The 26,454-nt window shown below is 41.0% G+C and overlaps 2 protein-coding genes across 2 annotated transcripts in view; one reads left to right on the top strand and one right to left on the bottom strand.

Moving 5' to 3' along the window:
* LOC125157627 (ribonuclease inhibitor-like) overlaps positions 1–26,454 on the bottom strand; it is a 43,066-nt gene that overhangs the window by 5,240 nt on the left and 11,372 nt on the right. Inside the window, exons 3-14 of the mRNA XM_047844541.1 lie at positions 21,626–21,696; positions 20,398–20,442; positions 17,567–17,655; positions 16,401–16,612; positions 13,966–14,055; positions 5,876–6,046; positions 5,590–5,760; positions 3,230–3,409; positions 2,306–2,476; positions 2,038–2,208; positions 1,562–1,732; positions 1,271–1,441 (exon numbers count right to left, since the gene is read on the bottom strand). Of these exons, the coding sequence (XP_047700497.1) occupies positions 1,271–1,441; positions 1,562–1,732; positions 2,038–2,208; positions 2,306–2,476; positions 3,230–3,409; positions 5,590–5,760; positions 5,876–6,046; positions 13,966–14,055; positions 16,401–16,612; positions 17,567–17,655; positions 20,398–20,442; positions 21,626–21,695 (1,712 nt within the window). The 5' untranslated portion in view covers position 21,696. The remainder of the gene's footprint in view (positions 1–1,270; positions 1,442–1,561; positions 1,733–2,037; positions 2,209–2,305; positions 2,477–3,229; positions 3,410–5,589; positions 5,761–5,875; positions 6,047–13,965; positions 14,056–16,400; positions 16,613–17,566; positions 17,656–20,397; positions 20,443–21,625; positions 21,697–26,454) is intronic.
* On the top strand, positions 8,730–10,630 carry TEX13B (testis expressed 13B). Its single transcript, XM_047844542.1, has 3 exons — positions 8,730–8,782; positions 9,329–9,816; positions 9,918–10,630. Exons 2-3 carry the CDS (start codon positions 9,361–9,363, stop codon positions 10,608–10,610), a joined length of 1,149 nt encoding a protein of 382 aa, XP_047700498.1. The 5' UTR covers positions 8,730–8,782; positions 9,329–9,360; the 3' UTR covers positions 10,611–10,630.

The raw sequence follows: 26,454 nt of genomic DNA, 5'->3' as shown, positions 1-26,454 counted from the left end.
TAAAGGTTTGAAGGCTGGCATGAAAACACAATGGAAGCACATTGGTTAAAAGGCAAAGAGCAAGAGATACAGGAAACAGCATAACAATTTACAATAAAAAAGCAAATAATGGCATGCCATCACAACAAAAAAAAAATTCTCCTTGCTGTCACTTAGGACCATTGCTGAAGCACACACAATATAGAATGCTACCACATTAAATTACTCAATATTTAAAGAAACATTAGGATTGGTCATTAAGCTTATTCCAACCTGCTAACAATATAGGCTGCAGTTATTTCTTTTGAGAAAGACACCATTGAAGGTCCCTAAATCCCTGACGCTTATCATGTTGTGAGTAACTCCCCCTTTCTGGGCAGTAATCACCACACTTTCAAGCCTTTGAAACTAACATACTTCACTTTGCTAGTAGAGAACCAGCTTCTGTTTCAGCCATACTTGTAATCAGGCCTTTATGTTGTTTGCATTTATGCTTCAATCCATCAAATTGGCCTTGAATGTGGAATTTTTGCACTCGGCCTTTATTTTCCATTATGTGTTCCAGTTCTGAATTCCAGAAATGAATGGCCGTTTGGTCACTGGTTAGCTGCCAACACAGCATAGCTGTATCCTAATTAAGAATGACTTTGTGTGTCAATGCCAGCCTGCTGAGCTGGCAGATGGACATTGACCAGAAAGGGTCAAGGCCTCTACTTCCTATCACTGCATCATTATAGCTTCATTTCCTTGAGTCTTGAAGACTCTCAAATGTAAACATTAAGACCTCTAGCAAGTATTAGAAGAGAAAATGGAAAGAATCTAACATTTATGGAGCACCATCTATGTGCCAAAGGTTGTACTGGGTGCATTTATAATTAATGTTTCACTTCATTCAATCCCCATGTCAACACCAGATAGTCAAGTACTAGTATTAGCTCCATTTTACAGACAAGGATACTTAAGTGCAGGGAGGTTAGGTAACCATGGGTATGTAGCTAGTAGATGCTAAACCTAGTATTTAAGCCAGACCTAAAAGAATCTAGATTTGATACTCTTTTTCCTACACCATGCTGCTTTTCTTAGCAGTGAGATCCAGTGCTGCCTGTTATCTGCTTCTCTCTTTGTCCCCGTGTCCAAGGAGGAAGCCTACTGGTAATTTCACTTCCTTTGATATTTTGCCTCGGCATGGCTTGTTCTCAGTTCTTCTTTCCCCACTGCAGTAGCCTATGGTCAAACCCAACATGTCTGCCTTGACCCCCTCCCTCCCACTTCTCCCACCACATTAACTTACTAGAATGTCTGTAGTTTACATATTGGCTGAATCAGTGCATCACACAGCATTTGCACTCCAAAATCCTTGAGGTCATTTCCACTTAGGTCTAGCAGTGTCAGGTTCTCATTTCTGTTGAGGACAGAGGCAAGGGCTCCACAGCATGCATCTGTGAGATGACATTCTGCTAACCTAAGGAGGATTAGGGATTTGAGGAAGAAATCAGTTTTATCCCAAGTTCCAAAAAGACCCTCCATTTCATATATAGCCTGGAACAAGAGCCTGGTGAATAAAGGGTCCCTGTGCACTTACCACAAGGTCTGTAGTTTATAGGAGGGGTGTTTCAGCCCTTCGCACAGCACCTGCATACCCTCATCCCCTAAGGCATTATCACTGAGGTCAAGGTCTCTCAGGTACTCATTGGTGTAGAGTGCATTGCACAAATCCTGACAACACTCTCCAGTCAGGTGGCAGGTCCACAGTCTGCCGGGAAGTAAGGTAGAGAAGGCTGGCATCATTTCATCTGCACTGAGTCACTTTAGAAATTCTATTTGCCCACTGGAAAAACACATTAGAAACTCAGAGTGTCATGTAAAAAAAAATCCCCTGGGCCAGGTCCAAGCGGATATTGTGGAGTAGAGGAACATTTATTCCCCCCCGAATTATTTGGATCTTCAATTATTGCTTCCTTGGAGATTCAATCACCAGGCCAAAAAATACTCATTTAATTTTAAGAGTTGCTGAAACATCAGGAAACTCAGCCTGTGGCTATAGTCCATGATACTTACGCCAGATCCTTTAACTGACAATCAGGCTGTTTTAATCCTTCGCACAGCCATTTCAGTCCCAAATCTTCAATTTTGTTATTAATTAGAAGCAGCCTTGTCAGGCTCCGGGTGGAGCTCAGGACTTGGGCGAGGGACTCACAACAAGCCGCAGAAAGGGAACACTGGGAAAGCCTGGAGGAATGGGGATACCAATGTGGCTGTTAACCATAGAGTCCCACTGAACTTCAAATGCCAAGGCCCATGAGAACAAGGATAAGTAGACACTTACACAAGACTCTCGATTATACCCTGTGCATGCTGCAGACCTTCACAGAGATGCTGTACTCCTATGTCCCCTAGGGTATTGGCGAACACAAACAACTCTTTTAGAGTCTGACTCACTTGCAAGAAAGAAGAGAGCTCCATACAGCTAGCATCTGTTAGGTAACATGTGCTCAAGCTACCAAGAGAAAAAGAAGAAAAATCAGCCACTGCTGCATTTAGCTTTTCCTAGCCTCCCCATATAACTAAGTTCTAGCCATCCTTCAAGTTCCAGCTCCTAGTGCAGCTCCTTCACAAAGACTCCTCCTGAGGTCTCCAGCTCATAGGGACCTCCTACCTTTCCCTGGGCTCATCTGGCATTTCTAAATGATTCCACAGTGTTGGGCACTTCATTACACATTGAATGAACTGTGTTGTTCTCCAATTGTTTCATATCTGTGTGCCCTTAAGGGCAGCCTTGTCACTTGTCCTTCTGACAAAACTACCTACATCTAGTCCAGTGTTGGGTGCATAGTAGGTGTTCTTTATAGAATTAATATTTAAGTAGTGGCATTCCTGTAAGCATGCAAGATGGTAATATAATGGAAAGAGCATGAGATTTGGAGACAGATTTTGGAGTCACATCCTGACTATACCACTTTTGAGTGCTGTGACTTTGGACAAGTCACTTTTCCCCATGATCAGATTTTAGAGTCACATCCTGACCATACCACTTTCGCGTGCTGTGACTTTGGACAAATCACTTTTCCCTGTGGTCTTCAATTTCCTCATCTGTACAATGGAAATACAAATCCATTTTTTAAGGTTATTGGAAAGAGTGAATTAGATGAAATAACTTCTGCCAAGCACCAAGCATAGATCTTGGCACACAGCAGGCACTTGACAAATTCAATAGTCATAAGATGCTACCAGACAGTTCTAAGAAACTTACTCTAGTTTCTCCACTTTACAGTTGGAATGTCTGAGACCTTCACAAAGATACTTCACCCCTGTATCCCCCAGGGGATTTTCACTCAGGTCAAGCTCAGTGAGGTTTGGATTGCAAATGAGAACAGAGGCAAGATAGTTGCAAACAACCTCTGAGCTTTCAGGGAGAAAGCTAGCACACAACCTGGAGAGAAAGAAAGATAACAGAGATAAAACTGGCTGTTTTACCATCCTACTCACCCCCTGCCACAATACCTCATGAGCAGAGAAAATAAAGGCCCACCCATACAAGACTGCCAACCTTGAGTATGTCACAACCTCCAGAGGAAAGAGTTATACATTTCTCCCACAATACTGTGTCCCCCAGTAGGAATTCAGTAAGTGTTGACTGCCCCTCAAAAAAAGTATTGGGAGGAAATATCAAGGCAACCTAATCTTATTTTAACTCCCTGCATGAATTTATAATTCTATCTTACAGTTTCTCTCAAATCCCGGTGGGGTGGGTACTATAATATCCTTAATAAGCTTCATAGTCAAAAGATCTTGCCTCTTATCTAAAAGTCCATTATTGGGGTGCCCGAGTGGCTCAGTCGGTTAAGCATCCAACATTGGCTCAGGTCATGATTTCATGGCTCGTGGGTTTGAGCCCTGTGTCAGGCTCTGTGCTGACAGCTGGGGCCCTGGAGCCTGCTTTGGATTCTGTGTCTCCTTCTCTCTTTGCCTCTCCCCTGCTCACATTCTGCCTCTCTCTCTCTCTCAAAAATAAAGAAACATAAAAAAATTTTAAGTCCATTATTAATTAATTTTCCATCCTTACAGAGACCCAGCCTATCATTATCCTCCACATGATATTCCTTGTTTGGGATGAAGAGTGGTTTTTACCAACCTTCCTGTCTTCTAAATCTTTGTTTCTCCATATTAAGTAGTTCAATTTCTTGAACTATTTCCCATCAACTTTTTCTTCCAACATTTAAAAAAATTTCTATGATATACACTACAATTTTTGAGTCCTCAATTTTCTCTTGAGTTACCAGGCTCCAACCTTAGCTTTGAAGGAGGGCTTATAAGTACACATGTCTGTATCTCCCCAATTTAGAAATTTTAAATAGAGGCATTCTGCCAGAAAAAAAAAAGTTACAAAGTGGATTTTTTAAAGCTTCAATGCTAAAGAGGTTTTGCCTTAAAAAACCCACATATATATTATGATAGTTAATTTTATGCCTCAAGTTGGCTGGGTCATATGTCCAGACATTTGGTCAAACATTATTCTAGATGTATTTGGAAAGGTCCTTTTTATATGAGATTAGTATTGATATCAGTAGACTTTGAGTAAAGTAATTTACCCTCCATAGTTTGGATGGGCCTCATCTAATCAGTTGAAAGGTTTTCTAGAAAAAGACTGACCTCCTTGGGAAGAAGACAGAATTCTCCCAGGAGAATGCCTTCAGACTTAAGCTGCAACGTCGGCTCTTCCTTGTGTCTCTAGCCTACTGACCTACCTTGCAGATATTGAACTTGACAGCCACCATAATCCACATGAGCCAATTCCTTAGAATAAATCTCTCTATACAGTTGACCCTTGAACAACACAGGTTTGAACTGCACAAGTTCACTTAAACACGAATTTTTGATAAATACAGTATAGTACTGTAAACGTATTTTTCTCTTATGATTTTCTTAACATTTTCTTTCCTCTAGCTTACTTTGTTTTAATACAGCATATAATACATATATACAGAATGTGTTAGTTGACTGTTCATGTTATTAATAAGGCTTCCAGTCAACAGTAGGCTATTTGTAGTTAAGTTTTTGGAAGGTCAAAAGTTCTATGTGGATTTTCAACTGGCGGGGGTAGGAGTGGCACCCCAACCCCCATATTGTTCAAGAGTCAATTGCATATTTTGTATATATCTTATTTGTTCTGTCCCTCTAGAGAACCCTAACATGTATATGATAAATTTTTTATTAAAATCATTACCATGGACTTTGAAGTCAAACACATGTCAGTTTTGAATTGTGCCTTTACCATGTTATTTAGTCTTATGATCTTAGGTCTCCAGTTCCTCATCTGCTAAAATGGGGATAATAATTAAAGGAAATAGTGGATACAAAGCACTCAGCACAATGGTTAGCACAAAGTAACTGTTCAATAAGTGTGGGTTATTATTATAGTCATTGATGTTATTGTTACTTACAATGAAAATTCTCTTCCTAAACTTGTTGCATAGAAACAATTTTAGGGACTGTCACTTTTTATTCTTCCTCTCCATGACTCTTTGAAATGTTTTGATCACAAAATGTCCATTTTGAGTTGCATATTTAAATTATTTTCTTGCAGTAAGGAAACTAACAGTTACAACTTACTTGAGCTTCTGTAATTTGCAATTTGGATCTTTTAAGCCTTCACAGAGCAATTTCAGAGCTGAAGCTTCCAATTTTGTTTCCCTAAATTCCAGATCAGTGAGCCACTGACTGGTGCTGAGAACAGCTGCTAGTGCCCCACAAGAAGCAGGAGATATAAGGCATCGGTACAACCTTCAGAGAAAAGAAGAATGACCTCATCATCTTGTTCATGCTCTCCCCACATGCAAACAGAAATTGACAAAAAATGATATGAACAGAGAAAACAAAATCTCCTGCTATCAGTTACCTCAATGTCTGTAAGACACAGTTTGGCTGCTTTAATCCTTCACACAGAAGCCTCATTCCTGAATCTTCCAGGGTATTTTTTACAAATTCCAAATCTGTCAAATACTGGTTAGTTTGAAATACTAAAGAGAGGTCCCTACCACAAGAAGCTGTGAGGTGGCAGAAAATCAGTCTGTGTGGAGAAAAAGATATTTCAGAGAAGAAAGAAAATAGGACTCCCCTTAAAGGTACCTGTTTGTACTTTACTGATGTAATGAATTTTTTCAATCCACTCAACAATTTATTGGGTGCTTACCACTGTGCCAAATGCTAAAAACACAAAAATAATTAAGACCCCAACTTGGCCTTCAAGAATGTCCAGTTAATGGGGCAAAAAAATTAGAAAATCATGGATACAGTGTGAAAAGTACTTCAAGTGGTATGCATAAGGTATCATGGGGACACAGAAAGGTAGTACAATTCAACCTAGCTTGGGGTGGGGCTTGGAGGATCAAGAAATATTTATAAAAAAATAAATACTTGAGTGCTGTTGTGAAAGGGGAAGAGAAATTGAACAGCTGGATGAAGAGAATGGAAGCAGGAGGAAGAGGAGGGGCTGAGGGACAATCCACTCATGGAGCAGCCAGTGCAAAGGCCAAGAGATGCAAAGGCCAGAGACAAGACAGAGGATGTTTTGTTTGAGAAACTTCCAATTACAGCTGACCCTTGAACAACTCAGGGGATTAGGGGCTTCAACCTCCACAGAGTTGAAAACTTTTGACTACAACTTTTGACTCTCCCAAAACTTAACTACTAATAGCCTATTATTGACCAGAAACCTTAACAATAATCAATTAACATGTATTTGTATGTTATATATATTACATACTATATTCTTACAATAAAGTAAACTAGATAAAAGAAAATGTTACTAAGAAAATCATAAGAGAAAATACATTTATAGTACTACTCTGAATTTATTTAAAAAAAATCCACATATAAGTGGACCTCCACAGTTCAAACTCCCTGTTGTTCAAGGGTCAATTGTATTTGCTATGGCCTATTTTAAAAGACTAGAAGGACAGGGGCGCCTGGGTGGCTCAGTCGGTAAGCGTCCAATTTCATCTCAGGTCATGATCTCACAGTTCGTGGGTTTAAGCCCCGTATCGGGTTCTGTGCTGACAGCTCAGAGCCTAGAGCCTGCTTCAGTTTCTGTGTCTCCCTCTCTTTCTGCTCCTCCCCCACTCACACACTCTCTCTCAAAAGTAAATAAACATTAAAAAAAAGACTAGAAGGATATATATGTATGTATGTATATATATATATATATATATATACACACACACACACACACACACACAGACACATATATATCAAATTATTAACAGTGGTTATCTTCTAGGTTGGGAAAGGGTGAGATTACAGGGAGACATTTACTTTATAGGTATTTAAAATGTATTTGCAATGATCATAAGTTATCAAAGAGTAGTTAAAAATTTAAAAACATAATATATGCTTACTATAAACAATTTCTATGATAGAGAAAAATGTAAAGAATAAAGTTTTTTTAAGTACTATATTCCTATCACCCCAAAATAACCACTGTTAAAATTTTGGCACACGAATTTCCAGGTTTTTAATGCATGCATACATATGTTCTTTGTAACAAGTGAAATCATAGGAAGATGTATTTTAAAAAGATAAAAACTTTTTTTGGGGCACTTGGGTGGCTTAGTCAGTTAAGCATACGACTTTGGCTCAGGTCATGATCTCCCGGTTCATGGGTCCAAGCCCTACATCAGGCTCTGTGCTGACAGCTCAGAGCCTGGAGCCTGCTTTGATTCTGTGTTTCCCTCTCTTCTCTCGGCCCCTCCCCTGCTCACACTGCCTTTCTCTCTCTCAAAAATGAATAAATGTCAAAAAATTTTTTTAAAAAAGATAAAACCTTTTTCCAAACCTCCTCTCCAATTTCACCTCCCAGAGATAACCAATGTTAAGAGTCTGGTGTATACCCTCCCACTCCTTTCTCCAAGATCATAGAAATATACAGACACACACACAGATTTTATTTTACAAAAATGTGCTCATAGAAAAAATTACATCAAGTTTACAATGTACTTTGTCATTTGTCCTTGCAGTAGGCCCATTGATAGAAACTAAGATTCATTTACAGCAGAAAGTCATATAGTAAGTGGCAAAGGACTTCAGGACTAAACCTGAAGTCTGTCTGATTTATACAGAAGGCTTTGGAAAGTCAGTGGAGATTTAAAGTGAGATGGTCATATCCCTCTAATGCCAGGAAGCAGGAGACAGACCAGATATCAGAGGGCTGCAGTCCAGGGAAGAAATAGGGTAGGGGTAGCTGACCTAGGATGGTGGGGGCAGGTGACCTAGGATGGTGGGGGCAGCAAAGGTGGACAGATTCAAGACATGGTTTGGGGGTGAAGCAGCCAAGATTTATGACCATTTAGGGTCACTACAATATTCAGTGCTGGGCCAATGGGCAATGAAGCTGTTCCCTAGCTCCACATTCTTCCTCCAAGGCATTCAGAAGGCCACTGGGGGATTGGGGCTGCCTCTTGTTCTAGAAAATTCCATCTCTAGGAGGGACGGGCCCCCTGGTGTGGGACAAAGCACTATGGTGGGGTGGGCATAACTTCTTGTATTTGATTACAAGTCCTTTACATTCTTGATTCTAAGTCTTTTCTGACCACTCCTGCTATTTCCGGCTTTCAAGGACTTTCAACAATATAGCAGGTCCTCTTATGTCCTGGAGTTGGGACAGAACCTTCCTCTCACATTCCCTCCCACCCCCATTATCACTGGAAGTTGGAACAGTCCCAGAGTAAAAGATTCCAGAATTGGCCCCAAGACTTCCTTTTTCTCAAGCCCTTGGAGGGAAAAGTACCCTCTTGCTTGGGCTTATTAGGTAGGTATGGTTAGGTATGGTTAGCTTGCACCCCATCTGGCCCCGGCTGGAGGTGTACTAGGGTGGGGCAAACCAGTCAGTGGACCTTTCAGAGGGTCTGAGGGAGGAGGGGCAGGGCAAACAGATGGTTGGAAACGCGGGGTGGGGGAGGGAACGAGAGGGCAGGACTGGAGAAAGGGGGACAAGGGGACCAGACAAGGGAGGTGGAGGTGGGGTGGGTGTGTGGGGACAATGTGGCAGGATGGGGGAGGGGGTGGGACGGGGGCAGGGGGGGATAAGGGGGCAGGACCGGGCGGGGCAGCGGGATGGGGAAGCAGGGTGGGGTAGGGACGAGGTGGTGGGTCAGGGGAGGGGGTAGGATGAGGGAGTGGGACAGAGGGGGCGGGGGGACAAGAGGGCAGGACGGGGGAGGAGGGGGGCAAGGGGGAGGAGGGGGGCAAGGCTGGACGGGAGGAGGGGAAGGGGGATAAAGAGGGAGGGGAAGGGGGACAAGGGGAGAGGGGCAAGGGGGGGTCTACGGGACAACTGGTTTGTTCGTTTCTGCAGGGCCAGCCAAACCCCTAAGGTTCTCAGTCATCATGGCCTTGAAACCCGACGACCCCAGTGGTGGGTTCCAGCACAGCAAAGTGGTAACCTTCATCAATGAGAAGATGGCTGGGCACACAAAAGGCCCAGAATTCTACCTTGAGAATACATCCTTGCCCTGGGAGGAGGTGGAGGACAAACTCAGGGCCATCCTGGAAGACAGCACAGTGTCCAGTGAGGCCAAAGAGGCCTGTGCCTGGAGCAGCCTGGCCCTAGGTGTGCGCTTTGCCTGTAGGCATGGCCAGTTACACAAGCACAGGGTACACTGGCTGCATGACTTCGCCAAACTGCATAAGACCACTGCACAGACCTTGGCCTCAGACCTAAAGGAGTTCACTACACAGCAGGAGATGGAGCACAAAGAGGCAGCCTTCCAGCTACAGATGGCCCAGGCCAACCTGGAAGAGGTGCAGACAGAACGGGATTTCCTGAAGTGGAAGCTCCTCCAGGTCTTAAAGATTATCTCTGCTTGATCCCTGCCCTATCTCCCTGCCCCATCCCCTCACCACCCCCAGAGTGGGTCTCAACACTGCCCACTTTTCTCCCACAGCTGCAGTCTCTGCAGAAGCAGGTCCAGGTCTCAGAGGAGCCAGGCCTGGTCACAAGGACAGAAGGAGCAGGTGAGGTAGAGGAGGAGGGAGTTGCTGCCACTTCTACTGCTTCTACTGGCACTGCAGGAAGAGGAAGAAGAGGACAGAAGAATGCAGAAGGGGCAGAAGCTGCAAAGGAGCCAGGTGGAGGCCGCATGCACCTGCTTGGAGCTGTGGAGCGGAAAAATTACACTGCCAGTGGGCAGAGGAAGGGAGATATTAAGTCAGTGGAAACAGCCATGTTTTATTTCTCTGGGACCATCAAGCCTAGGGCCACAGTCACACCATCACCCCTTCCTGTCCAGCTCCCTGCCTCATTCACATACTCCTACGCCTGTCCCTTTTCCCCCTTCCCACCTGCGCCCACACCAGTCCCACCAGCAACACCATTCACCGTAGGAAATCCAGTTCAGACATCTCCCCACTGGAGGCCCTCTGAGGTTAGTGTGAGGTCTAATGTGGGGTCCCAGGGAAAAGACCCTCAAGAATCCCAAAGAGACAGGAGAGACTCTGATCCCTATCAGCATAGAAGACCTCCCATATTTCGCAGACCTGGGGATTGGGACTGCCCTTGGTGTAAAGCTGTGAATTTTTCAAGGAGGGAAATTTGCTTCCGCTGTGGGAGGGGAATCTGGCTGCAAAGCCCTCAGTAAATTAAGAAATGTCAAATAGAACAGAAACCTATACCAGTGGAAAATCAATTTTTGAGGGATGGGGGAAAGGTGAGGGAGGGGACTGGGTGGAGTGGGGAAGGGGATAAGTGGGAGAATGGGGCTAAAGGAATGGGAGGGAGGTGGGGTGGGAAGTGGAGAAGGTGTAGATTGACAGGGAGAGACATGTTTTGATGACCCCCTTTGTGTTCCAGAGCATTAGTGTTCCATACCCCAGAAGCACCGTAGCTTTTGTTCTTACTCCTAAGCCCTAGTATCTAGTGGACATGAGCAGCCATGTATATGACAATCCACCCATCTCCCCACCTAGGCTGTATATGATGGGAGGAGTGGACATCTGACCCATCCTTAGCCAAACAGGTTCTCGAACAGAGAGGCAGATTTCATAGAGTGGTGTTGGGCAAGGAAGCAGTGGGTTATTTGGAGTTGGGACCAAGGTCAGAGTCATGAATGCCGAGGCCACAGCCAAGGACTGGCCCCGGCTGTCAGAGAGAAGAACTGTGTGCTTTATAGAAGCCAAGTGTCTTAGAGGATAGCAGAATCAGATCCCAGGGAGCAGATAAGGCATAGAGAAAGCACAGGAGTTGATCTTGTAACCCCAGAGATGGAGACAGTGGTGGTCTTTCTACAGTTGTGCTGCATGAAAATCCAATCCACACAGATACCCTTTAAGTTAAGTTGAGTGGGTTCCTGCTCTGGGTAACCAGATTATTTCCAGGTCAGAAATTGGCACCAAGAAGAGCAGTCACAAACCACAGATCATCCAAGAAAAATGTCAACACTGGCTGGGGAGGAGTATCAGAGAGTTACAGGTAGTGAGGATTCCTATATCCCAAGAGTCTCCCGGAATGAACTGGACAGGAAGCTTGTTCGTGTTCTGATCAAGTTATATCATGAGAAACCATCAAAACAGGCCTGGGGTTAACCCTGGGCTTACAACACAGCAGAGATTTGCCACCCCTAAGATGAAATCCCTCAGGACTGATGAAATCACCAGCAGGACATACAGAGGACACCAGCACCAGATGCAGACAACTGCTATGGCTGTATAGCCCCAAAACATGAGAATCTTCCCCAGTCCCCAGTGGCAGAACTGGGGACAGACAGATCTGAACAGGGAACCCCTACCACTTCCAAGGAGGTGAGTCAGCAAATGATAGTGCCTAGAGGGTTTGCTGGTCTAGTTTATGGACCAAAGTGTGGTGCTATCCTGAGCAATTCTCTACCCAAACCCACTGCCAGAATAATAGTGGGAAGGGGGATCTGGTTACAAAGGTCTCAGTGAATTCATAAATGAAATAAAACATATCCCAATGGGAAATCAATGTCTAGAGGGAGGGGGTAAACTGGGAAAAGAGAAGGGGAGAGGATGGTTTGTGTTTCCTTTCTCATGATTCTAAGTGGTGTTGAGGGAGACTAAATGTATGGATTAGCCCACAGGTAGAAGGATCGTGAGGTGTCACACCTGGACCAGAGTAAGAAAACTGGAGGAGCCCTGGACATCACCCAGGGACTACAGACATAGAGCCTGAAGCTATAATGGCCCCAGTTCATTGCCATAGCTCTTGGATAGGACTTTGGGCTGTCTCCTATTGGGGCAGGTGTGGACAACCATCAGGATTGGGGGCAAGATCCCTAACCTGCATTTTCAGGAATATCTTTGGGCTTGTTTATATTCTTCTAAGACAGAGTTTCCCAGCCTCAACACTCCTCACACTTGAGGTTCAATAATTCTTTGTTGCAGGGGGCTGTCTAGTACACTGCGGGATGTTTGACAGAATCCCTGACCTCTGCACATTAGAGGTCAGTAGCATCCACTCCCCAAGTTGTGACAAGCAAAAATGTCTCCAGGTATTGCCACATGTCCACTGGAGGGTGAAACTGCCACTGGCTGGGAACCATAGAGGTGACAAGGTCCTTAGGACTAGTCATGACAGTGGGAAGAGAGATGCAAGGAGAGCATTCTCAGCAGTGCCCAGGGCTGCAGGGGAGGCCCTAAGGTAGGAACTGAAAAGTATTCATTGGATCTGGTATTATTTCGATCTTTGAACAGATCTGGGCCAGGGAGGGGTAGAACCCAAACCACAAAGACTGAGGAGTAAATGGCAATTGAGGAAGTGCAGGCAGGGGGGCTCTTCAAGAACTCCTAGCAGTAAAGGGAAGGAATGGGGTACATGGCTGAGAGAGGGTTCCTTTTAATATGGGAGAAACTTGAACCACGGGGAAGGAGACAACTGAAGAAAGCTTGAAAACATACAACACACAAGAGAGAGACCCTGCTTACCACATTGGGAGGCATGTCCATTGTACTATTCAATAAAAAATAAAATATGACGGCCAGTTTTTTGTGTGTGTGAAACAAAACCCCCAAAGCTCTGTAACTGCATATGCAGGATATATATATATATATATATATATATATATATATATATATATATAATAGGTTTATATGTGCCTTATGTTACACGTTGATGTTTGAAAAGGCATAGAAAAAAAGGTCTGGAAAGATATTTAGCAAACAAGGTGTTACCTAGGGAGGTATGGTCAGGGCATGGTAAGCAGGAATGGGGATGTTGGGGTATAAGGTGGGGTGGGGTATGGGACAGTAGGGTGGAGGGCTTTTATATCTTTATATACTTCTGTGTTGTGTAAAGTGAAATAATTAAATGCTTAAAAATAAAAAAAGTGAATTTACTTGCTTGGGGAGGTTTGGAAAGGCCACCTCTTCCTCTAGGACAGGAGGGAAGGAAGGAGAACAGACACTGATCTGTGTGGTGAGGGGTCTGGAAACAAGGGAGCTCGTGCCTGTGTGCTTGAGATGTGGAGTGAAGGAGACAAGATACCTGAGAGTGAGCACAGAATGGAAGGCAGCGTGGTGGGTGGGGAGTTTCTGAGCAATGGCACTTTGGGGAATAACAGCAGGGGATGGAGGTGAGGCATGGAGGGAGAGAAAAAGATCACTGAGCTGCATGGAGTGGGACAGGACCCAACTGAAAGAAAACCAAGGAAGAGGACAGTTGGATCTGGAAGGAGAAGAGGGTAGGTCCAGGAGGGGCACAGACACAGATCTCTTAGATGTTATAGACTGCCATCCACTCCCTACAGCAAAAATAGCATATACAAAAGGGACAGAGGCTGGAGGGGCTGACAGGGATCTGTGCCTGACTCTCTACCCCTTCTAGGTTTGTAGCATATCCTATCATTTGCTGTTCTGCTATGGAGAAGCTGAGCACTAGTTATATTTTGTTTGCAGGTCCCATCAGCTGGGGGTACAATTTCTAGCAATCCAGGTTCTACCTTACAAATACCTAAGTGTTTAAAGCAAAGTTCAACTTACTTCAGGTCTTTGATTTTACAGCATGGATTACGTAGTGCTTGGCAGAGCAAGTGTAGCCGAGACACTGGCAAATTGTGTAGCTTGAAGGACCTAAAAAAGATGAGAAAGCAAAAATAATTTAAAACAAAACAGTTAAGAACAAAATTTTAAGTAAAAGGCTTACTTTGGCTTCTGTTTACCATACTAGTATTCATTTACTTCTTCCAAAGTCCTTAGGAGGTATTATCCCATTTTGCAGATAAGGAAATTAAGGCAAAAAAAAAAGTTAAGATATTTGCCTAAGGTCACATAGGTAGGAATAGAATGGAGGTCAGCACTCAGATCTGTCTGACTTCAAAGCACAAGCCATGTTACTGTGTGCCAGGCACCAAGGTAAGCACTTTACATATAAAATTATCTTATCTGGTCCCTAACACAATGATGGATATCATAATCATCATTTTGCAGATGGCTCAGAGAAGTCAAGTGAGTTGCCCAAGCTATCTACACTATAACTATATTTTGGTTGTCAGTATTAATAGAATGATTAATCATTAAAAACTAGAAAAGTTCATATGTTTTGAACTAGAAAAGTTCAAATGTTCATATGTTAAACATAATTCTATGTTTAATTTTTTGAGGAATACCCAAAGAAAACAAAAATACTAATTTGATAATATATATGCACCCCTATGGTTATTGCAGCATTATTTACAATGGACATATTATGAAAGCAACTCAAGTGTAGATCAATAGATGAATGGATAGAGATGTGGTGTGTGTGTGTATGTATGTGTGTGTATGTGTATTTATATATATATATACAAACAATACATATATATATGTATGTATATTTATACATACATACACAATGGAATATTACTCCACCATAAAAAAAGAATAAAATCTTGCCTTTTGCAACAACATAGATGGATCTAGAAGGTATAATGCTAAGTGAAAGAAATTAGTACAAGAAAGACAAATATCACACGATTTCACTCATATGTGGAATTTAAGGAACAAAACAAATGAACAAAAAAAAGAGAGACAAAAAATAAACAGACTCTTAAATACAGAGAACAAATTGGTGGTTGCCAGAGGGGAGGTGGGTGGAGATGTGTGAAATAAATAAAGGGGATGAAGAGCACACTTATCTTGACAAGCACTGAGAAATGTACAGAATAACTGAATCACTATATAGTACACCTGAAATTAATATAGCACTGTATGTTAATTACACTTGAACAACAAAATAAACCTAAAACAGTACAATAGTGAACTCTCTGTCAACATGCTTGTGAAAAGAATATTTTGGGGTAAGTTTTGAAGAAAGTTTAAGCCCCCTGATAAAGGCAATAGGGCTGGGGTAGGGACTCCATTTAAGGCTGATTTTCTGGAAATCTAGAATGAACCAGAAGCCTCTCTTTGTTTCCACCAGTGTTTAAAAGTTCTCAATGCATTTATCCATCATTTTACTTTATAATATACAGTTGAAGTGGTCTTGAATTTATCAAGACATTGTAGCCAAGGTCCTTGGTAATTCCAAGTCCATGTAACCTCTCTTACTCCTTCCACTCTAGTCCCAAACACTCTTGCTGCACTTCCCTTCCCCTCCCCACTTCCCTCAAACACACCTACCCCATACTCATTTCTACCTCTATGCTACTCCCACTGAGGAAATATAACTATCAGAGAAAAGACTCGTGTTAACACTTCCTAAGTAGAGCCTTCTGCCCACTCTCTTCTTCTCAAGGTCCCCTACCTCTCAGCTGGTCGTACAACTAAGGTACAACAACACAGGTCAATAAGTCAATAGAACTGTATTTTGCAATATACAGAATCTGTATGAAATAAGTGGTTTACCTAAGCCTCTTTGAACCCTTTGTGAAGGTGGAAGCCTGGTGGAAAAAGCCCAGGATTCACAGCAATATATGCAGGAGTACAATTCTGTCCCTTACTAACCTGAGGCTCTCTGAGGCCTCAGTAATGAAGTATATGTAGAGGAGAGTGATGACCAATTCAATGTTAAGTTTACCACCTTTTCCAGAATAGCAGTCATCAACACCAAAATAGTAGAGTCCTCAATGATAATCTTGATGACTTACATGCTCATAACACTTTTATAATTATAAAGTACATTCACAAGGTAACAGTGAAGACTAATATATATACACACACATACACACACACAGTGGCTAGCACAGTGCCTAATACATAATAAGTGCTCAGAATTGTTAACGTTCCCTTACTGTCTACTTAGTCTAGTGTCTAATATGTGATACATATTGAATAAATCCTTACTGGGTTGATTGACATAAAATATAGAAAGTGGAGATGATTCATTTTATTTATTGACAATACCAGAAATGATCGTGTGCCTGAATACTTGAAATAAACAAGAAAGCCCATGATTTCTGAAGGCCAAAACATTGGAGAAAAGACATTAATATACTCACTGATTAAGTGTAAAGACTGGTGTCATGAATGCAGAGGCTTGCTCTTCCTCCTCAAATCCAATTAGGTGCTGACACTTCAGAGACACTGACAGATGACTGTGACTGCTTTTTACACAGAATGACATAGCCAGAATGTCCATTTTTGTGTAGGAAGGTTGAAGCAATATAATTGATTGTAAATCACCAATTATCTTTTCTGCATATTCTTCTTCCTGAATCTCATACAAACAATGAAGTAAGTCCATTGGCTCAATCTGTAACATAGAATATTTATCCTTTATTTCTTTCTCAGTCCATTTCAATAATTCCTCTCTAAGTCCTGGGGAGACTTTTCTTCCAAAAGTAGTTTCCACAGCTTTTCCCTTTCCTTTACATAAGAGGCCAAACAAGAACTGTATCATTAATGATGAAAACCCTTTCCCATATTGTTGGAATATTTCTTGCCACGTTTTCCCCACTTGATCAAAAAACATCCAGTTGCCGTCATTCTTTAGGGCATAGAACACAGCAGTCAAGAACTCTTGGAAACTGAAGTGAAGGAAAGTGTAGACATTGACACTTCCTTCAGATTTTTTCAAAAAGTGATTTAGAAAAGTGCAATTGATATATACCCCTATCCCATGTCTCCTGAGGTCACAGACTTCAAATAGGACCTGTTGGTTCTGTAGTCCCTCTGCAGCCAAAGAGCAAAGGCCCCACAGACAACTTTGTCCCTTCCACACTGAGATACCTGTAAGGGTTTTGAGGCACTTGGAAAAGTAAAACAGATACACATCAGTCATGGTCTGAAGTGACCTCATAAGACTCCTGTCACCATCTTCCTGTGACTGCAGGACACTACAGATCATTCAGGAGATGATGGGAAGAGAGGACATAATGTCAAGGCTTTGATTTTGTTGCAGCTCATAAAAGACTCTCATTGCTGCATTAGCACCTGAAAACTGACTCAAGAAATATGCTCTCTTTTCAGCATTTGTAAACCAAATGATCTCGGCCTGGATAGATTGTTTTAACAGAGAGTGGAGCTTCTTCATGGTTGCAGGCCGGGCAGTTATCAGCAGGGAGGATTCAGGGAACAGTTTTTTCCTCACAAAACTACATAAGAGGGTCTCTACTGGTTTCTGCTCCTGGGGGTTAGCACTAAGATCCTCTTCCAGGTTACCTACAGGATGCTGGAGCTCAGGAAATCCATCAAGTATGAAAAGAAGCTTCTCTGGATACACAAGAATAACGTCCAGGATTGGTCCATCTATATCTTGAAAAGTGTTAGTGATTAGGTCAGCAGCACTAAGGTTAGCAATATGGCTTATTTCTCTGCAGTTTACATAGATGAGATAGTCAAACCTTCCTGGAGTAACCATTCCTGCTGCCCAGTCAAACATGAACTTATGCACCACAGCTGTTTTCCCAATCCCAGCACATCCCTGAAGCACCACAGTTTGGGATGAGCTGCAGCCCTCTTGGTCAGGATCAAATACATGTCCCATATCAATAAAATTATCTTGTTGAGGAATCCCACATGGTGTCTTTTCTGATATACCATGTTCTTTTACAAGAAGCAGCCGTGACTCTATATGATTGCCATGATAACATTTATGGACTCCTATGTTTAGGTATTTTTCTTTCAGATGTTTTCTAAATATTTCTCGGGAATCTAATGAGGTGACACCAAGAGTTAGTAATCACAGAATCCTAGAAAACAATACAAAACAACAGCTATAACTAATATCACCATCTCCACTTGGACATCTTATTTTACATGTCTAAACCTGAGCTCTGGATTTCTGTGTGGGTGCCCTCCCCCCCCCAAAAAAAAAACCCTCCGCAGGCATGTCATCTCAATTAAATGATGTCACCCAGTTGCCCAGAAAAATATTAGGAGCCATTCTTTATTTCTTTTTTCCCCTTGAATCCTCCACATCAAATCAATTAACAAGGCCTATCATAAGCCTTCAATACACTTATTTATCACTACATTCTCAAATACCAACCAAATACAAGGTACTACTAACTGTTTCCTGAAGAAAGAAATAGACTCCTACTATTCATTTACTCTAGCTTATCAATGGCTCCTCTCCACACAGAAGCCAACATGATCTTCTAAAAATATCAATTACATCATGTGACTACCATACCTGAAACCTTTCAAAAGCTTTTCATTGCACTTCATATAAAATCCCAAACCTTACCCTACAAGGTGTGCCACAAATCACTCACCTTCTCAGTCCCTAAAGACACACTAGCTTACTTTTAGTTTCTCACAAATGCCATGTTCTTTCCCACTTCAGGGCCTTTCCAGTAGCTTTTCTCTCTGCCTGGAACACCCTTTCTGCTATTTCCATGGAGAGCTTTTTTTTTTTTTTTTTTATCCTTCAGATCTCAACTTAAACATTACTTCCTAGAAGAGGACTTGCTTGACCACCCAATTTAAAGCAGATCCTCTCTATTATTTCCTTTCCCAGCACCTTGTTTTCACTTTATAGCTCTTATCATAATTAACAGTTGTTTATTTTTTATCTGTCTTTCCCACTAAACAATAATCTACATGAAGACAGGGACCTTATTTGTATTCTTCACCATAATATCCTAAGTACCTAGTGTGGTGCCTGGCACATAGTAGACACTCAACAAATAGGTTATTGAATATGGCTATAAATACTTTTGAATTAAAAACAAGTCATTTATTACTGCCTATTCTGTGCCAGATATTTTACTAGGCTCTTTATATATATTTCTGATTTAATTCTTGCAATAATCCCATGAAGTAGGTATTATCCACATTTTATAGTTGAGGAAACTGAAATTTGTTACCAGGGTTATAAGTTCATGCATATACAATCTGCACACAGGTCTTGTGCTCAGAAGGGCCCATTGGTATAATGCTCTGCTGTCGCTATCTTGGATTTAATATTTTTTGAACAAGGGGTCCTGTGTTTTCATTTTGTAGCATAGCCCATCAATTATGTAGTCAGTCCTGCTTATCGCATTAGATAATTTGTCCAAAGATCAACAGCTAGTAAGTGATAGAGACTTACTTGAGATTAAGGTTTGTCTAAAGCCATAGTCCATATGCTTAAATACTATATTACATAGTTTTTCACTTTATGCAACTAGAAAAATAATCCAAGGAGTCAGTTATCAAGTTCAAACTTCTGTCAAGTGAATGTCTAAGTTAGCATTTCTCAAATAAGTGTTCCTTTGAACACGATTTTGCAAGGTATTAGTAAGAAAGCTGTGGAAAAGAAGTCGAGTGGTCAAATAAGTTAAAGGGAATACACCCTCTATCTCCTTTTAGAGTTTCTCAACGCATGTAGCATGTGAAAGGATCTGAAATGACCTATAGTAAAAAAAGAAAAAAAAAGGCTGTTTAACTTGGTTTAATCCAGCATTTTCTGGTCTAAAATGACTATATAACCCTTTCCCAAAAGCAAAGTTATTTTCTCCTGGACAATAGTGCTCTGTAGAACTGCTTTGGGGAATGCTGATCTAGATAACTGTTAGCAAATTTCTTCTGTAAAATTCCGTAAATAGTTTAGGCTTTTGGGTCTCTGTTTCAGCTACTCAATTCTGCCATCTTAGCTAGAAGGTAGCCATAGATAATATGTAAATGAATGGGCATGGCTGGTTCTACTAAAACTTTATTTATAAAAATAGGCCCCTGGCTTGATTTGGCCCACTATCGTAATGGCCTCAATTTAGATCACTCCAGAATTGGATAGGTCTATTCTAGCCTGTGCATCTAAAATTCTGTACATCTGGTGCCTGACCACCATCAGAGGTCCTCCTGGTATTCCATTACCTATTCTATCTGATATAAAATTCCTATTTGTTATAACAGTTTGGAGCTTCATAGGTACTACCAAAAAAAAAAAAAAAAAAAAAAGGCTGCTGCCCAATGAATACAGGGAAAGAATAGGAGTGGAATAGGGATGAGAAGCCAGGTTCATAGGAGGCACTTTTCACAAAACAAAAAGAGTAAAAGAGAGAAGACATCTACCTATGAGCTCCTTCCATGACAATGAAGCCTGAGAATTTGAAGTAGCTGTGGGAGGAAAGAGTTGAGATTAACAGAAGCACAAATACACCTTCACATCAAAACATGAAATATACAAAAATTTACCCACACTGCTACAGCCATTCATGCTGTTCCCCAGACAGAAATACAAGGAAGAAAGTCATCTCACATCTATTCTGACTCACCCACAAAGTTATAAGTAATGTCCAATGTAAAGTAAAATGTAAGACCTTCTCAGATATATATTGAGGGTATAAACATTTACATTTATATGCTCTGTAAGAAAAATTTTAGGCATTAACTTAAAGGCTCATACATTATCTGAAGTGACTGTTTTAGGTATTTTGCTTTCCATTGAACATTAGCCTATTGCCTCTGTTGGAGCTTCTGTTGAACTTAACTTATTAATGAGAAAGAATAAGGCATTGCTGATGTTAGTGTGATGGATACATACAATGATCTACAATTTGAACACATATACACATACGTTCATTCCAAACACTTACATATATAGGTTTATAGGTAGAAATACACAAATGAAGGCACATGTGAATGTGTTCACATGCACACGCACATACACATACACACACAGCCTCCACATTCCTATAGGTTTTTAGTACTTGCACACCTTTTAAAAGCAAGAGTGAGACTTATACTTGGGAGAAGGTATGACTAGATGGATGGGAGGAAGCAGAGTCTGGAGAGGCAGATATTAGAATGTCACAGAAATGGGCAGGCAAGTGAGTAGTCTGTTGAAGATAATCAGTTTCTATTCCCCATAACTAAATATTCCTTGGAGCTCAGGAATCAGCCACAAGGGGAAGAACTCCAGCAATCTTCACTCTTTGCTCTTTCGTGCTGTCTCCTGTGAAGATCTGTGGTTACAGTAAAGGGAGAGACTTAAGAGTCTTTTAGGATTATAAATGCTTTTGGAATCATGGAAAACAGTAGAAACCACAGTTGCCTCTTCTCTTTTCTTTATTTTTCCTCATTTTGGAAAACATAAAAAATATGGAGACATTTTAAAGAGATTATTAATAGGCAAATACTGTATCCATGTAATATTTCAATATACACACACCTATACACGGGCAACACAACGTTAAAGATTCGGAAAAAAAATCCCAAAGTCCATGAGGAGACGTAGGAGAAAGAGAATGAACAGGATTACCTAGATTGTACCCTCTTCTTACCTCATTCAGTTACTCACCTTTCTGTTCAGACAATAAACTCCAAGTACAAGCAGGTTCCATATCTTTTCTTTTCTTTTGACTGTTCATCCTGGCAAATCAAGAAGACTGTAATCCAAAACAGAAATGATGACTGAAAGGCCTAGTGGAAGCCCAGAGTAAAAAGGAACTCAAGGAACACTACTCAAGGCATTACAGAGTTGGGGAAGAGAGAAGGCCCAATAAACCAAGTAGGTTGTTAGAGTGGGACTATGGGATCACACAAAGATAGATCAAAACCAACAGTCTTCAACTTGAAGAGGCAAAAAACTAAAAGAGGATAGAATGTCTGTAAACTTTTGGACAGTACAAATATAAGAAATGTGAAATTGGGCCCTGAATTGGGTTACTAAGGGAGCACAGGATTTAGAGAGTACAAGTTCTAATGTCTAGGGTCAAGATAAAAAAAGAATGCGTGTGTCTTTCCACAACATATTTTTGGTGCCACTAATAAAGGAAGAATTCTAAGACCATAGATCGGAATACTGTGGTACGAGAGAAACAGTCCACAGCGTTAGGAAACATAGAAGCCCTAGTTCCATTTCTGTAACTATCGACCTATGGACCTTAAGTAAGATTCTTCTACTTTCTGGGTCTGTTTTATTATTTTCAAAATGGTTGAGGGACTGTTAGCGCAGGTTTCTTTCCAGGTTGAACACTGTAAGATCAGTGGTTCTCAGCCCTAACTGCACATTAAAATCACCTTCATACCACCCTCCAGAATTTTGTTTGCAATATTACTTACCACTTTCTAATACATTTGAAAGTTTTCTTATGTATAATGCTCAGTGTTCATTTTCATTCTTTCCCACTTAAGTTTATTTACTGGTCCCAATTCTCAGCCTATGCCATGAACTTTGCAAGTCCACACAACAGAAATGGGGCTTATTTTTCCACCTCTTGTCTTTGAGCTCAGCCTTGAGACTTGCTTTGGCTAATGAAGTGTACACAGATGTTACTCAAGCAGGAGCTTGAAATATACTTGCATAGTTGGTCATGTCCCTTCTTGTGATTCTACCACTGGTGTGAGATGAGCCATGAGAGACACAAGTGCCAGCTAGTCCAATGGTCTGGGGAGAGATGCATGAAGCAGAGCCACATGAGTTTACTCATAGTCCTGAAGCAAGTAGTCACTCTAACCTAAATCAGAGTTGTCTGAAAAAGCCCTGACTAATCAGCTGAATCCCAGCTGGCCTCCAGAAGTGTGAGAATAAGCACTTAATCAGTTCTTAGTTTTTCATGCCACCAAGATTTTATAGTCATTGTTATGCATCACTGTGGTGACAGCTAACTGATATACCTTGCTTAGGAAGTAAATGCCTAGAAAGTGTTTGGCATACAAAAGACATTAAATGTTTATTAAATAAATTGAATGAATGAATAAAAGCTTTTTGAAAAAAAAAATCCCAGGCCTGGTCTACATTCCTGATAAATTAAATCAAAATCTTTTTTTTAAAATCAGAATCTTTGATGATAGGTTTGGCATCGATTTTTTTTAAGTTCCCCAGGTGATTGATTCTAATATACAGCCAGAGAAGAGTGCCATGATTCTAACATTTACTTATTTTTGATAGGGGAGAGTATATTGGTGAAGCACACAGGCTTTGAAATCAAACAGAAGGGTTCAAGCCCTGACTCTACCACTTATGCTGTGACAACCATTGAATTAACATCTCTAAGCCTCAGATTCCTCAACTGTTAAGTAGGGATAACAACAGTACTTTCCTTATAAGGTTATTATGAAGATTAAATGAAATAATGCATATAAAGTATTCAGTACACTACATGGTACACAGCAAAGGCTCAATAATCCTAAACTATAGCTAATATTGGCATTGCTTTATCATTTGATATGGGGTAGAAATGTCTTTTAACTCACATAGACCTTACTTAAATTCCATTTCCACTGCTGTCTAGCAATATGACCTTGAGGAAATTGCTTAAACTCTGAGACTACAGTAACCCATCTGTAAATTACGATGACAATGATTTCACTAATTTGTTGTGAGGATTAAATAAGACAACATACATAAAAGATTTAGCACAGGACAAAATGCAATATAAATAATTATGAGAGGAAAAATAAGCTGGCATTTCTTATAACTGACAGAAAGAAGTTACATTCCATTAAAATCTCCACATAACAACCTCATTCTTAGGAGATGGAATGTTCCCAGCACAGTGTTATATTCCCATGCCCTGGACACTTTTCCCAATTAGTAGGGATATCATGTCCTCCAAAACATAGAAACAATTCTCCAGTTACAGTAAGAGTTCCTGCCCTCAGGTAATGATGCTGGAGAGATGCATGGCCACTTACTCTCTTCCTGGGAAATTTCAAACATGCCCATTATTTTGATCATCCTTACAACCTCTTATTGTTTATCCCAGTCTAGCCCTCCACTCTGAGACTTACATTTATATATCTAAAGGCTTACTCAACATCTCCACTTGGATGTTGGCATCCATCTTTTTCTTACCTCCATTGGTAGCTTTTATTTGGTTTGTCCAGCATTCTTTCCTGATCTGTGTTCTGATAAGAAACACTATCCCTCTTAGTGGAATAATCAGATTTTCTGTGACTGAATTTAAAAGCCTGAGTGGAGACTACAAGCACTGAGGTTCTTGTCTGCTACCCAAACACTCCAAGCTTCCTTAGTTTCTGACCTCCTTGAGGCCTTGTTTTTCAGCACTTCCTTTGATTTTGATCAACTCCAGTAGTCTTCCAAAAATCCCTATTTTTGCTTAAGTTACTGAGAACCAAGTTCTGTTGCCTGCAGCTAAAAAACCCTGACATAGAAATTATACCAGAGAGTAAGTTACAGTCAACAGACCTTTGGAAAAATTATAGGGGTATTTTATAACTGGTTATTAGACTGAGCAAAAGGCTGTGAGATGGTTCAAATTCCAGGACAAGAAAGCAGTATCCATCATACTAGGATCTCCACTAGAACATATTCAATCTTTATGCAACGTAGTAAATTATGGCCTCTCCAAGAAGACAAATCAAAGTAAGATGTCTCCTCTGGGCCCCTGAATTACAAAATGGTAAAATGGTGATTCCTTCCCTGGGCTGGGGCAGCACCAAGCTTGGGGACACAAGTTAGAGAGCAGGATATGGGCTAATTCCAGCCCCCATTCAGACCCTTGGCTGTGTGCCTTTTCAGTCAACAAACTACACAACTTTTCATTGTGACTCTACATGGTATGCATGCTGCCAAAAATAAGAGAGAAATGCTACAAATTTAAACATCAAATCTTACCTGCAGGCCTAAAATGAGACTCTGTGCTTTTTTTTGCTGAGATATAATTCACATATCATAAAACTCACCCTTTTAAAATGCACAATACAATGATTTGTAGTATCTTCACAAAGTTTTGCAACCATCACTATCTAATTCTGGAACATTTTCATCACCCCAAAAATAAATGCTGTGCCCATTAAACAAACACTCCCCATTCTCCCCACCCCACATCCCCTAGTAACCACAATTCTACTTTCTGTCTCTAAGGATTTGCCTATTCTGGATATTTCATATAAATAGAATCATACAACAATGGTCTCTTGTGTCTGGCTTCTTCAACTTAGCATAATGTTTTCAAGGTTCATCCATATAATAATCCACATTCACTAGGATGGCTATAGTTTTTAAAATGGAAAATGGTAAAAATGTGGAGAAATTGTAACCCTCATATATTGCTCATTGGAATATAAAATAGTACAGCCACTGTGGAAAAATTTGGCAGTACCTCAATAAGTTACACATAGAACTACCATATGATCCAGCAATTCCACTCCCAGGTATATATCCAGAAGAATTGAAAACAGGTATTTACTCACGCCAGTCAGAGTGGCCAAAATGAACAAATCAGGAGACTATAGATGCTGGAGAGGATGTGGAGAAACGGGAACCCTCTTGCACTGTTGGTGGGAATGCAAATTGGTGCAGCCACTCTGGAAAGCAGTGTGGAGGTTCCTCAGAAAATTAAAAATAGACCTACCCTATGACCCAGCAATAGCACTACTAGGAATTTATCCAAGGGATACAGGAGTACTGATGCATAGGGGCACTTGTACCCCAATGTTTATAGCAGCACTCTCAACAATAGCCAAATTATGGAAAGAGCCTAAATGTCCATCAACTGATGAATGGATAAAGAAATTGTGGTTTATATACACAATGGAATTCTACGTGGCAATGAGAAAAAATGAAATCTGGCCTTTTGTAGCAACGTGGATGGAACTGGAGAGTGTGATGCTAAGTGAAATAAGCCATACAGAGAAAGACAGATACCATATGGTTTCACTCTTATGTGGATCCTGAGAAACTTAACAGGAACCCATGGGGGAGGGGAAGGGAAAAAAAAAAGAGGTTAGAGTGCGAGAGAGCCAAAGCATAAGAGACTGTTAAAAACTGAGAACAAACTGAGGGTTGATGGGGGGTGGGAGGGAGGAGAGGGTGGGTGATGGGTATTGAGGAGGGCACCTTTTGGGATGAGCACTGGGTGTTGTATGGAAACCAATTTGTCAATAAATTTCATATTAAAAAAAAAAGAAAACAGGTATTTAAAAAAAAATTTGCACACGGATATTCATAGCAGCACTATATACAATAACAGAAAGGTTGAAACAACCCCAGTATCCATCAACTGATGAACCAATAAACAAAATATGATATATACTTACGATGAAATATTATTCAGCCATAAAAAGGAACAAAATATTGATATGTGCTACAACATGGATGAACCTTGAAAACATTATGCTAAGTGAAAGAAGCCAGACACAAAAGGCACATATTACATGATT

Source organism: Prionailurus viverrinus, chromosome X (assembly GCF_022837055.1).
Source record: "Prionailurus viverrinus isolate Anna chromosome X, UM_Priviv_1.0, whole genome shotgun sequence".
Lineage (NCBI taxonomy): Eukaryota > Metazoa > Chordata > Mammalia > Carnivora > Felidae > Prionailurus > Prionailurus viverrinus.
This window is presented reverse-complemented; position numbering and strand designations above follow the sequence as displayed.